The following is a 14,360-nucleotide window of genomic DNA, read 5'->3' as shown; positions in this document are numbered from 1 at the left end:
AAGACTTGAATGTAGACCCGAAACCATGAGACTTCTAGAAGAAAACATAGGCAGTACACTCTATGACATTGGTCTGAGCAACATATTTTCAAGTCCCATGTCTGACCAGGCAAGGGAAACAAAAGAAAAAATGAACAAATGGGACTACATCAAACTAAAAAGTTTTCTGCACAGCAAAGGAAACCATCAACAAAACAAAAAGACAACCTAACAATTGGGAGAAGATATTTGCAAACCACATATCAGATAAAGGGTTAATATCCAAAATATACAAAGAACTCATACAGCTCAACAACAAAAAAACCAACAATCCAATTAGAAAATGGGCAAAAGATCTGAACAGAGATTTCTCCAAAGAAGATATACAGATGGCCAACAGGCATATGAAAAGATGCTCAACATCATTAGCTATCAGGGAAATGCAAATCAAAACTACAATGAGCTATCACCTCACTCCGGTCAGAATGGCTGTAATTAACAAGACCGGAAACAACAAATGTTGGAGAGGGTGTGGAGAGAAGGGAACCCTTGTTCACTACTGGTGGGAGTGCAAACTGGTGCAGCCACTATGGAAAGCAGTTTGGAGTATCCTCAGAAAATTAAGGATGGATCTACCATATGATCCAGCTATTCCACTGCTGGGTATTTATCCAAAGAACTTGAAAACACAAAGGCATAAAGATACTTGCACCCCTATGTTCATTGCGGCATTATACACAATAACCAAGACTTGGAAGCAACCTAGGTGCCCATCAAGGGACGAATGGATAAAGAAGATGTGGTATTTATACACGATGGACTACTACTCAGCCATAAGAAATGAGGAAATCCGGCCATTTGTGACAACATGGATGGACCTTGAGGGTATTATGCTGAGTGAAATAAGTCAGAGGGAGAAAATCAAATACCATATGATCTCACTCATAAGTACAAGATAAAAACGACAAAAAAAACAAACAAACACGTAGCATTGGAGATTGGACTGGTGGTTACCAATGGGGAAGGAGGCAGGGGGGAGGGCAAAAGGGGTGATTAGGGTCACATGTGAGGGGATGCACTATAATTAGTGTTCGGGTGGTGAACATGATGTAATGTATCCAGAATTTGAAGTATGATGTACATCCAAATAAAATAAAAATTTTAAAAAAAAAGAAAAAGCTTATTAAAAGCTCTAGACATATGAGGCTTTACCATGGGGTGATCTGGCTGAGTCTACTGGCTGAAGAACCCGCAATATCAGTCTTTTCAGGTCTTTCTCCCAAGACTGGTCATATTCTCTAAAGAAGGCTCCTCCGGTCTCTTTCCTGGGAGCTAGAAACCAAGCTACCAGTGCTGTGGGCGAGAAGAGAGCTGGGAGTCTCAACCTTCAGCGTGAAGATCTTTATTTATCCCTTTTTTTCGCTGGGACCCCCACTCTCAATCTTGCGTGGTATCCCCGAGAGGCTTGGAGATTACATCCCCAGTTTTCTGTTAGGATAAAGGGGGGTGGGGCACAGTCACCAGGCTGCAGGGAGTTCAGGGATGTGGGGTAGTTCTGGAGGTCTGACTGCTTTTTGAATAGATCCTCAAGAAAGAGTCCTTCTGATTTTGACCCCACTATCCAGTCCTGAGCCTTTCTGAGGCCCTGGGGTTGAATCAGGTTGTTTCTCAGCCACATTGCCAACTTAGAAGTCAACTCTTTCAAGGTGGTTACATCTTCCTTCTACATTCTAGCTTCCAAAATCTTATTGCTGTTTCTTCTATTCTTTGTGGTTATTGCCTTCTTTTAATCCTTTTATTATCATTTCAGTAGAGTTTCAAGAGGGATTAGAAATAAATGTGTATTCAATCCATCATCTTTAACTAAAAGCCTGTAAAAATGTAAAATGCACTGAATGTTTTATATAATTCAGACTCTTTGCAACATATTCACAACATTTATTCCCATTTCCCTGAGCTTAAAGCATTTTAGATTTTGTAAAAATGTATAGATAGCTTTGCTTTTATGTTCTATTGTCTGTTTATATCTAGTATTTATATGATAGAGAGTCTCAGGCCAGGAAGACCAACCTCCAAATATAATGTTCCTATGAGAAATTACAGTTCATTTATGATGATCTGTTTCATGGCATGGTTTACATACTTTGAAAAGGGAAGGCTATCTCAGATAATTTTATCAGAAAGTTACTTTTCTGTAATGGCTTTTTTTTTAATATTGTGTTTTTTATGTTATGTTACCAAATAAAACAAAGAAAGAAAAGGCTAGTGGGAAATTTCCCCAAGTGCTCAACTAAAGGTTATATTTAGGTGATGGGATTATGGGTGATTTCCTTTTTCGTGTTTGACTGTTTAATTTTTTTGTACTGAGGTATATGACATGATAAAAATAAAATTCAGTTAAGACAACACTAAAAATGTATGCCACATTTTCTGTGTGGCTAGGTTTACATCTTTGGGCCAGAATCTTTATGTAGGGACACATCTTCAACAGGATCATATAAATTGGTAATAAAATTAATTTGATTTAGAGAAATTTCACTATAGATGACTTTGCATAAACACATCTCTTCATTAAAGTCAAGCAAGCCAGCATTTAACTGACATTTTCTTTACTTCATTTTTCTCATATATCTATAAATCTAGTCCTATGTAACTGAAACTTTTTAAGTGTTATTTATAGTTAGACAAGATAAAAAAAGAAACATTTTTATTATAAAAAGAAGTTCAGGGACTGGCCCCGTTGCCAAGTGGTTAAGGTCGTGAGCTCTGCTTCGGCAGCCAAGGGTTTCGCTGGTTCGAATCCTGGGTGCTGACATGGCACTGCTCATCACGCCATGCTGAGGCAGCATCCCACATGCTACAGCTAGAAGGACCCACAACTAAAAAAAATACACAACTATGTACCGAGGGGCTTTAGGAGAAAAAGGAAAAATAAAATCTTTTAAAAAAAAAAGTTCAATTGATGTCAAAGTTCCTTAGATCATTTTTTCATGAATATTTTTAATACTGTTCCTGTATGTTCTTCCTTCCTTCCAGCCAATACAAGAGTTGCGAGAAGTTGTTCTTAACATATTGCAAGACCCAAACAGAATCACAGAAGGTACTGTTTTTGTATTTAAATTCATTCCATCCAGCCGCTTAAGTAAAAGTCATTGAGGAACACGTAGGGGAAAAAAGAAAAGAAATATAAGTCCCCTGAAGTGCCTCTCACTTCTTGGTTTCCATACCCTGGCCCTTTCAGCCATCATCATCGCTGATTTATTTCTCTTATTACAAGTATATATACTGCCCAACAGCAAACAAAGGTGCTTTCCACCAGAGCAGGCTAGACTAGAGTGTCTTGCTTTCCTGGAATCCTAGGTAGGAGAAAACAAATGGCTCTTTATCAGAAGAGATCGAAGCAAAAGGGAGAAGTGCCTGAATTTAACTTACATGTTTAATCATAGCAAACTCACCAACACTTAATACATCCCAATTCATGGTAGACCTTTAAAAATAGCCATCTCAGGAATCTTTTCACTTAGTTAACCATTGCTGTCATTAGTCAGAACTTCTAGAGAACCTTTCAATGAAAAATATTGTGCCAAATACAGTGAGTGACACATTATGATTGCTTATAACGTTTGTTATATGAATGGAAAGAAAAAGCAAGCTACCTTGAGAAAATAAAATGGATTATTGTTATGATCATAGAAGGTGACAAATCATTTTCCTTTAAGAGTAGATTGAACTTTGGGGAACAATCAAGTAATACGGAATTACAGCTAACTCACTCATTACTTTTGGGAATAGGTCATATAGTAGATATTCTCAATGGTACTCTTACTGGGAATCGTGCTACAATTCAGATGTTTATTTATAATATATGGCAGTGTTCTTCAAAGAGATAAAAAGAGGAGTCAGGAATCCATGCCTTTCCTACTTGTTGGCCCCTGTTGACCTCTCTTGAGGTCTCAGCCTCTAGCCACAATATCTGCCTGGTCTCAGTCTAATTTCCTTCCCTTCATTTTGGTTGTTCTGGTTGGCTTATCATTCAAATTCTATTAACACAAGACATTTTTTCACCCACTGTCCAAGGTGATAGCTGTGTGGCTTCCCTGGATATGGAGGGAATCAGGAGGTCAAGTGAGTTAACCCTAGTGAGTTGAGAGAATTCACCCAAGGTGTGGTGTAAGGGCAAAAGGCCAATGATTAGTCCCTAAGGGAGCTCTCGCCAGAGTGAATAAGAGATTGGAATGTGTTAAGAATGTTGAAAGGGTATCAAGGATCCATGCTCAGGTGGCAAGGAGGCCCAAAGGCTGTCTGGGGGGCTGTTTAGGAGGATGGCCTGATGTAGCAGGGCGTTGCTACAAGGCCCAGCAGGAAAAACGAGTTGTAAGTCCCACTTCAAATCAGTTACTCTTTATTTAGTGTGTGGACTCCATGAAATCATTGTATATGGTGGTTTTTCATTTCATTGATTTTTAGCTTCCATATTAAATTGGTAAGTTTTACTTTCCTTCTTGATCTTGCATACACAGGAGTTACCTCTGACACTTTAGTTGCTAAAACTAATATAACATCAATAGATGAGCTGACTGAGAAGATGGAATCTGGAAACTCTTGTCTTTCTCCACAAGAGAGAGAACAGGTTATAGCAACACCTCAAATAACCAAGACAGAACAGAATCATCATCCTGGTGTCAAATTACAGATCGCCTCAATTCCTAGGTAAGCAAACTCCAAAGCAGGCTTTGTGTTCACAGGCCTCATTCAAGTCAAGTTCCCAGTTTCTCCTTCACAGATCCAGAATACCAGCAATTTGTTGATACCTTCTGCTTCATATGAGGACCAGGCAGTCTAATCCATCCTTGGTGTTAAAGGAAGGAGCTGAGGGTGAGGGGAGGGTTGAAGCCTTGACAGGAAGATCTGTGTCCTTTCTGTGCACACACACCATCCTCCTCACAAGACCCCCAGAGAGATCTGAGCTGCAGGATGGAAGGTGCTGCTGGAGGCAGGAGGGGTGTTGGGATGAGTTCCCCTCTCTCCTGGAATCGGTCCTCACACTTCACCCTCGTTTCTCCTGCACTTGCAGATCCCACCTACCTTTCCTGCCAGCCCTGGGGCTGGGGGCAGGGGGCACGGGGAGAGGCACAAAGTGCCAAGCAGGGGCACCCTCTGTAGCTATGGTAGAGAAGGGGCAGTGAACAGCCCTATAAGAACAAAGTACAGCTAGTCAGGTGGTACTAGTTAGAGGCTGCTCATGATATCAGAAGTATTTGGTTTCTTTTAATATCAAAAGTGTTTGGTTTTTTTTTTAAACTCTTAGCCAGTTTTTTTTTTTTTTTTAAAGATTTTATTATTTCCTTTTTCTCCCCAAAGCCCCCCGGTACATAGTTGTATATTCTTCGTTGTGGGTTCTTCTAGTTGTGGCATGTGGGACGCTGCCTCAGCGTGGTCTGATGAGCAGTGCCATGTCCGCCCAGGATTCGAACCAATGAAACACTGGGCCGCCTGCAGCGGAGCGCGCGAACTTAACCACTCAGCCATGGGGCCAGCCCCAAGTGTTTGGTTTTTTTAACAAGAATAAGTCTAAGGCAGAATCCAGAGTAATTTAAAGAACTATGTGAGGGTATCAATGTCATTTTCTAAAACATTAACGTAACATCCATCTCTATTCGTGATCGTGAAAGGAGAATTCCAAACAAAAGCACCGGGACCACAGTTCCATATTTTATTCCCTGGAAAGTGCAGCTGGGCCTCTTCCATCCTAAACTCCTCTCTCAGACATGTCATTTCCCCACTACAGTCAGCTCATGGATAGATGAAGGCAGGCAGTTGATCTGAAAACCAGCTTTTGCTGGCTCTAGAATTTATTATGAGTTGTTAGCAGCCTGGCCTGCTAGTATTGCTCAGGCTAATGTAATCAATGGTTTTGTGAGGTAGACCAGATTCACTACATGGAAAGGTCTCTGCAGCCTGTCCTCCAGGCTGCTGCTTATTGGAATGCATTGAAGTTTACAAGAAGATGCCCAGTTTGTTCCAGTTTCAATTTGTGCTTTTGTCCACCATCTTAAAAGATTTTTTTTTTAATAACTTACTGTCAAAACTAGAAATAATCTTAGAGTTCATTAGGCTGGCCCCATTTGGTGTTAGGCCCAATTTCCTCAAAACCTGTCAACTCTTTGAAAGTTTATAGGTTAGACAAAGACCAACTAACAAGTCGGCTGACTTCAAATAAAATAAATACCACACAAGCTTCATTCAATAAATCCCCATGCTGCCACTATCCAAGAACAGATGAACACCACCCAGTTCATTCTGACACTCAGGGAAAAGCCATCTTAGGACAAGAGCTGTTCTAGACATACCTCTTGTATCAACCTACATTGAAATGTCTATCATGTTTTATTATAGAGTAAGAAAAAAATAAAGAATAATAAGTAGAATTTCACAAGAAGCTATAAGGTTTTGAATATATCTCTTGCTGTCCCTCAGAATACATGGAATGCCAGAAGTACAAGACATGAAGCTGATCACTCCTGTTCGGCGTTCAGCAAGGATCGAGCGAGCCGTGTCCCACTATCCAGAAATGCTGCAGGAGCACGATTTAGTAGTGGCTTCTCTTAATGAGCTGTTAGAAGTGGAAGAAACAGAGTGTTTTATATTCCGTAAAAATGAGGCTTTGCCTGTAACATTAGGGTTTCAGATGCTTGAATCATAATTTCTTGATGCTTTTTTTTCTTAAAAGAAAAAAAGACTCCATGAGACAAGAAACACCCTTGTCCAGGGGACCTGAAAGAAACTGTATAATGGAGAGGCATCATGGATGCAGATTATGGGCTCCCAGGACTGGAAAGTAATTCACTGGGCTGACTCTCAAATTTTATGTCCCCATGGGAAAGCCTCACTTATTTCTTAAAGGCTGTAATCTACCACAGGTTTATAGCATACATAGATTTCAAACTATTGAATAGTAATTTACCCCACAAGTATGGTAAAAATTTGCTCTTTATTGATCTACTGTAATCCCAACATAGTTATTTTTTGTATCAGAAGGTTGGTGCTGCAATATGATAGACTTGCCTTCTCCGCTAAGGTGGATCCAAGAAGGCAAGTCTTCCCAGCATGGAAGATCTGAGTTCCTGGCTGTATGGGATATGACAGACACCTGGGCAAATGCGCTCATTTTACAGATGGGTTTATACTAGCCATGCCTTTGCTCAGAGATGGCAAATGACTTTTAGGGGTGATTTTTGACTTCCCTCACAGTATCCCTGTAGATGAGGGGTAATTCACGTGATTTCTGTGCCAGGTCTCCTCTAATGAACCACAGTCCTGAATTGGGATGGTCATGTAGCTTTTTATATCTAAATCTAATGTTGCATTTGTTATTCAGAAATGCTTCAAATAAAAGGGAGCAGGGCAGAGGGGTGGGGAGGGGATGCTTGCTTTTTCACTTCAATTCTTTGCTCTGCTAAGGGACACCTGGCCAGAGAAGACAGTGCAAGCCTCAGAGACTGTTACGTTGCCTTTCCTTCCTCCTGGGCAACTGCTCAGGGAAAGGTAAAATCAGAATCATTATGTAAATATAATGTATAGAAAAACCTAGTCAACATATTTAAAGTTTAGCTTTCTTAAGTATTATCTAAGACAAGAAAACACATTAAATTTTGTCCATTCCTGCTTGTTTATCTTATTTATTCTAGAAGACTGATGATAGCTTGACCTAGAGAATTAGAGGTTTGTCTGGGCAAACACCATAGACTATCCCAAGATGCCTCCCAGGGAACATTGATTTTCCTGGAGAACCCACCTTGATCAAGGGTTTGACTATCAGCCTCAGCCGGGAACTGGGTTTTTTCATTGTGAGGAAAGCATATCCTTCTCTCCAGGTCAGATTTATAATAATGAGGATCATGAAACTGAGCTATAAACCATAATGCTGATAGGCTAACTTTCAAGAAGAAATAGATTGTCACCACAACCAAAATGCAGGAATCCCCACAGCCAGCCCTTTCCTTCCTTTAGACAGACTCTCTTTACCTGTGAGACCAAATAATACCTGGGGGGTTGCTTAGAGATCACAAAACCTGAAAATGGGACTTAGAGAAATCAAATGTTCACAATCACCAGACTAAATGATCCTGAAGCCTGTCCCTCCTTGTAAGGAATGTCCTTGCCTCAGACCTCAGGTCTTGCATCGTTTGTCCATTGACCAAGTCCTCATGATTGGACCCTCACCGCCATCCTTTGTTTGTGCATTCACCTTTCCTTTGGCTTTAGAATGATTCATCCTTGCCACCCAGTGTGCCCCCTGCCCCAGGCCTGGGAATCAGCTATCTCTTTATGATGATTTTACATCTCTCTTCTCAGGACCATTGTCTTAATATTACAGCTCAGTTCTCAAAAGAGCAACTTAATTTTTCTTGTCAGTTCCTTGCAGGGTGTCACACAGTATCACCCTGAGTACTAATAACAGTGTAGGTTGAACTATTGGCATCTAATAACGTATAGTTTTCAAAGTGACAAATAGGAGGTTTTGAACAACCTGATTAGACGAAATAGCATCTTCAGGATATAGAAGAATGTGGAAATGATTGTGGGTGGCACAGCAACTGCACAAAACTGCACCCTAATTCTGGAGCTCTTTGTAGATTCTCAGTAGCCCTCCTGTTCAGTAAATAGCTGTTCCTAGAAACTAGGAGCAGGAGGGAGGAAGAGAGGGAAGGAAAGAAGGCAGGCCCTTAATCACTTGGAAGGAAGATTCATAGAGAATTGTAATGGAAATATGGGCCTTGACAGAAATCAAGGCTAATGTTGTTTAAGGATGGCTTCTTAAAGGAGGTGAGTGTAAAACTAGTTTTAAAGGAAGATAAACAAGGATGCTTATATACTGGCATTCCTGTGCAAAATGACCATGGACTGGAAGACAGGGAGGAGAGGCATGGCAGTTCACATTTATTGCTGTTTACTAGGTACCAGGTACTCAAACTATAAAAGGCATCTGTTTTTGCCTGCCTGGCATGTAGTTCTCCTAATAAGAGTACCGAATTTCCTTAGGACCACCTCTTTCCCATTCACAGCCTACAAGGTGTAAGAGGAAAGATTCTACCCAGGAGTGAGCATGTGACCCTGGCCTAGTCAACCAGAGCCTGGCATTTCCTGGCCACTGGCATTGATTGAAGGATGGTGTCATGTCTCAGTCAAAACCAGTGAGACTCATTTCCCAGACTTTTGCGGTAGAATTGCTGAGAAGATAAGATGGAAATCTGTAAGCCATCTTATAACCACATAGAAAAAATCTGCCAGAGAATGGTACCAACACAGAATAAGTGTGAGAGCTGGAGAGAGCAAGGTTATATCCAATGACATCGTTTGGTCCCCTGGCTAAAGCCTGGAGCCAGTCAAGCCCTGGACTTTTCAATGATGAGAAAATAAATTCCCTTTTTTTAAGCCAGTTTCATTTAGATTTCTGTCAGTTGCTAGGGAAAAAATCCTGACTAGTACACACATGTACAATAATATGTTTATGGAATTATGCGTACTCTGACCATGTTCCATGTATATTGTCTCACTACCTCTCCACAATGGCATAGGTCGTAACATAGGTGCAGAAACAGAATAGTTAAAACAGTAAGTGGCAGGGCTGAAATTTCAAACTCAGGTCTGTCTGGCTCCAAGACCAGAGGTTTAGCTCCTATTTCTATTTAAAGTAGGGAAATGAGGACTAGAATGGTGATGAGGAAAGAGCAAATCTGAGAAAGAAAGAAATTCTTAAACTGTTCCAAGTTTACCAAACAGGAATCACTGTGATAGCCAAAGTATTGTCATTTACTCTACGAATGAGGTGACTTGATCACATTTTTACCACAAGGTCAACTACCCCAGGGATGATGCTTCTATTCTCTCCATTTCTGACTCCTCAGGACTGGATGCCAGAATTAGGATATTGATTCAGCTGCTGTAACTAGTCCCAAATGGAAGTGCATCTCTCTCACATCAGCAGTCCAAGTGAAACAGTCCAGTACTCAGACGGTGCCAGGCCCAGGCCACAGCTCTCCCATGGCTCTGCCATCCCTAAGTTGCAGCCTCATCCATATGGCCAGGGATGGCTCCCAATCAATTTCATATTCCAGCCAGTGGGAAAGGGGAAGAGAGGAAGTGGAAGGCACACCCTGTGCTTTTAGGGTCACAACTTGGAAGTTGGATGCATCATTTCTGCTTAGGATGGAGGGACCAGAACTTGGTCACTTGCCCCAACTAATCTCCAAAGAAGGCTGGGGAAAGTCTTTTGGGTAACCACGTGCCCAACTAAAATGCTTCCAGAAATAGGGTATGACTTATCAGTGTCTACCACGATCTTCATAATGGAGTACATCTCTAACTAAGGTGTAGATAAGCAAGTATAGAAGTGACATCAGGTTTTTTACAAATGTATCAAATGAACAGCCAAGCACCCTACCCTGCCCCAGATGAGTTCCTAAGGGTTTAGGAAGAGTTCTAATCCAAAGCTTTATAGCTTTTCCCCACTTCCTCTTGTCTTATACTCTCTTTTGATACCTTTTGCCCCATCCTTTCCCCTGCAATTCTACAAGGAGACCCAGAGTAATAATAACCAAGTGACATGGTTCACTCAGTAAAACATACAGGACATTGTGGATGCCAGAGATGCAATGATGAACCAAATGACCTGACCCCATGGAACCAAGAGTCTAGTGGGGACACGTTAGAGGATCACAAATGTAAAAGTGTGATAATCCTGAGAAAGAGGGGGTCCATGGAAGAGGGACTAAGAGAAGGAACGGACCCAGTCGGGGGGGGGGAGGCCCCCCAAGATCTGAGGGAAGAGCAGGTTCACAAGGAGAAGGGACAGGGGCATGCTTCAGGCAGAAGGAAAAGTGGCAAAGGCCCTTTGGCCACCTCTACCCTTCCTTTTGTAGGCTCTTTCTGCACTCTGCCCCCGTCTCTCCCTCACTGTCTCTTCCTCAGACCCCATTAGGATCTTCGGCCAGGCTGTTTATCCCCCAGGCCCTTTCTGCATCATCTATTCCCTGGGAAGGAATTCTAAGGGTTGATTTTTGCCGTATTAGCAAGTGTACCATATTTCAGCATCTTTCTAGAAAAGCATGGGCCCTAGGGTCTGAGCAATTTTCCTGACAACTTACGATCCTCTGGGCTTTGAATAAGAATCCAGTGTTTAAAAAGGCCAGGGGTACCTGGTCATTGACTGGAGAACCTGCCCCTGCAGATTCTGGGACCCAAAAGTCAATCTAGGAAGAATGAGAGGCCTTAGCCATGCCAGACCTGGAAGCTTCTGAAATGCACAGCAGATGTAAGAAAATGACTGTGAAGTCTGAGCACACGGCGTGTTGTCCTTATTTATCTGCAGGTATTCCAAATGTTTCCCTTGTTTATCCACAGGAAATGAAACTAGTGAACTATGTCAGAACTATTCCTGGGGCCGGCTCCATGGCAGAGTGGTTAAGTTTGCGTGCTCCGCTGCGGCAGCCCAGGGTTCGGATCCTGGGCGCGAACATGGCACCGCTGGTCAGGCCACATTGAGGCAGCGTCCCACATCCCACAACTAGAAGGACGTGCAACTAAGATATACAACGTGTACGGGGGGGGGGGGGGGGGGGAGATAAAGCAGGAAAAAAAAAAAAGATTGGCAACAGTTGTTAGCCAGGTGCCAATCTTTGGGGGGGGAAAAAAAAACTATTCCTCCAAGAGTTTTTTTTTCATTTCAAACATGTAGATACAGTCATTCTAAGCCTCCATATAATGCCAGATGATACCACTAACAGACAAAAAGTGAACTATAGGAGTGAATTCAAGTCGGTGACATCAAAACAATGAAGGGCCAGGGCGTAATACCACAGAGCAGCTCCTACCAAAACAAAGAATCGAGTTTCTGAATCATGAGTATGACTTTTTATATGTTTTAATGCATGTATACATCAAGTTCAAAGACGTTTGGGCTATCTCGTTTACTGTCTTTTTTAGTGACCTGGAATGAAAGAAGTTAATGAGGTCATCTATAGCCAATTAGGTATTACTAGTAACAGAATCAAGAGTGCACAGAAATACTATTTTTGAAAAATGTACAGAAATAAAATTGGACATAAAACAGTGCAGCTCAGGGCAACTGGATAAAATAATTCCACTTGTTACACACATTTCCGAATGGCTCAAAGGCCGTGGGGGATGCCTTCTAGGATGAGAGCAGTACTCCTTCATCCTCCCTAAAAGAAGTGTTCTCAGGCTCCAAATCTGTTAATTCAGATTTCAATATGGTGGCTTTTTCTCTCTTCCATACTTTTCCTGTTATCTGAAAAATGTCTCAAGTAGAGTATGACCCGTGATGCCAGCCCGTGTCTGGGGCTCAGTCAGGGACTCAGTCAGCCTTGTTGCATCCCTCCTGGTCCTCGTCTCTCTCTCTGCCCTCAGCCTAATAAGAAACAAAACATAACAGATTATGGAGCCCTTCTTCCCAAGCTCACACAGTGACTCCCGACCAGGGGTAGAAAATGTGTCAAAATGCCCTAGTCTGGACTGGGATGGAGATGAGGGATAAAGCGGTCAAACCACACACATCCCTGGAGAGCCCTCATTTACTGATGAGAATGTGTGCAGCCCTCTGGTGGGCTGGGATGGAAAAACAGTTGCAAACCTCTGATGAAAGATTATTAATGTACTTGAATTTTGAGCTCCTTGGCAGGGGTACATTGGCTTATGATTTGGTTTCTATATTGTCGAGCATGCAGGAGGTGCTCAGTAAACATGGATGAAAGAATGCACTGAGCCTGGAACAACCCAGCTAAAGGGAACCTATGGGATGGACATTTTAAAAATTGAGCCCCAGAAATACCAGGGTAGAAACAGGAACCCTCATGCAGGTTCGGAGATGCCAAACCAGGCTAGAAGCTCAGTCTGCCACTCATGAAAGCTGGAGTCTCATTCCAAACAGGTCAGGCAGCACAAGGTGACAGAGGGCTCGAAGCAGGAGCCCCTACTCATGGTCTTTATAAAGGCTGTCTGGAGAGGAAGCCTGGCTTGGGAGAGCGTGTGCTTTGCAACCTCTCCCTGAGTGGGAATGGGTTTGTCAGATGAATTAGCCAAAAGTGGTCTGGAGAAGTGCAAGAAACGTGACAGCTAACCCCTGCTCAGCAGAACCTGTGAGTCTGGGCTGAGAGGCAGTGGTTCTCGGCCCTATCAGACCCAATGCACTGTTTTAAAAACAAATATTTTAATTTCCCCTTTTCTATCCTGAACTGAAATTCATAGATAATTATTGTCTCTATAATTTAAAAATTTTTAAATACCCAGGAATGATTACACTATGGTGGCCACAAGTCACTGAGCTCCTCGCCCACAGCCAGGTGGCTCCTCCCAGCTCTGCTGTAGAGAAAATCGACCTGACACCACCCAGCAACTCACCTTCCGGCTGTAGGAGAGGAGGTGGGAGGCACAATCCAGATTGGCCCGTTCTTGCTCCACAACTGACTCATGAGGCATCTGTAGGGACAAATGCAGACGGAGATGGAGTAAGTCCATCTGTGGTAAGGCCTCCCAGGAATCCTCGGTTATGCACAGACATCTCCACACGCTCCACACTCTGCCCACAGCTGCCAGCTTTCTGCCCAATGATGCTGGAGAAGAGGGAGCCCAGGAGGGTCAGCCAGAGAAGGAAGGTTCTGACAAATGGACTTGACTTCCCCCAAATGCCAGGCCACCATGGTTGGGGAAAGTCAGCTTTCTTTAAATGTTTCACCTTGACGGTTTGGGATGCTTTTTCATCTGTCTGCTCTCTGCTTTAGCAATGATGTCTAACAGCACAGATAACTGTGCCTCGGACCCCCAGCTTTGCCAACAGGAATTCTCCATCTCTTCTCATCTAAAAGCCCAGAGATGAAATGAGGCTGCACAGTGACAGCTCGGTTCCCCCCAGCGGGTGGCAGTGTGGTGCAGGGGACAGAGCACGTGCCCTGGAGTTCAACAGCAAAAGGTTCAAATCCTGGCTCTGCCGTCCAGCAGCAGTGTGACCGCAGCTACTTAGATCCTCTGCACTTCCATCTCGCCAATGGTAAAACGAGGATAAAGAAACCTACTTGGCTGGGTTATATTGAAGAAACCTACTTGTCTGGGTTATATTGAGCATTAAGCAGAATGGTTTAAAAAAAAAAATGTGCCCAGCCCAGTGCAGGAAACATAGGAGACACTCAGAAAATGGTTTTTCCCCTCTCAAACATCTGGAACGCAGCTGAGAGTGGCAAGGAAAGCAGGGGACAGGAAGCCCCAGAGAACTAGTTTCAAGTTCAGATCCTTGACTTCAGACGCTCCATCTTATAAGATGGAAATAATGATGCTTCGTTGGGAGAATGACGAGCATGCTCAGGGAA

General features: G+C 42.7%; 2 protein-coding genes across 2 annotated transcripts in view; one reads left to right on the top strand and one right to left on the bottom strand.

The window, feature by feature from the left end:
- Window positions 1–7,641, top strand: part of CKAP2L (cytoskeleton associated protein 2 like) — a 37,361-nt gene extending 29,720 nt beyond the window's left edge. The window contains exons 7-9 of the mRNA XM_014852740.3: window positions 3,016–3,079; window positions 4,500–4,689; window positions 6,457–7,641. Of these exons, the coding sequence (XP_014708226.1) occupies window positions 3,016–3,079; window positions 4,500–4,689; window positions 6,457–6,682 (480 nt within the window). The 3' untranslated portion in view covers window positions 6,683–7,641. The remainder of the gene's footprint in view (window positions 1–3,015; window positions 3,080–4,499; window positions 4,690–6,456) is intronic.
- A 4,714-nt stretch (window positions 7,642–12,355) lies between these two features.
- Window positions 12,356–14,360, bottom strand: part of NT5DC4 (5'-nucleotidase domain containing 4) — a 59,696-nt gene continuing 57,691 nt past the window's right edge. The window contains exons 20-21 of the mRNA XM_070512788.1: window positions 13,399–13,476; window positions 12,356–12,409 (exon numbers count right to left, since the gene is read on the bottom strand). Coding sequence (XP_070368889.1) covers window positions 12,356–12,409; window positions 13,399–13,476 — 132 coding nt within the window. The remainder of the gene's footprint in view (window positions 12,410–13,398; window positions 13,477–14,360) is intronic.

Source organism: Equus asinus, chromosome 6 (genome assembly GCF_041296235.1).
Source record: "Equus asinus isolate D_3611 breed Donkey chromosome 6, EquAss-T2T_v2, whole genome shotgun sequence".
NCBI classification, from domain to species: domain Eukaryota; kingdom Metazoa; phylum Chordata; class Mammalia; order Perissodactyla; family Equidae; genus Equus; species Equus asinus.
The sequence above is the reverse complement of the archived record's forward strand: the minus strand, read 5'-3'. Positions and strand labels throughout refer to the sequence as shown.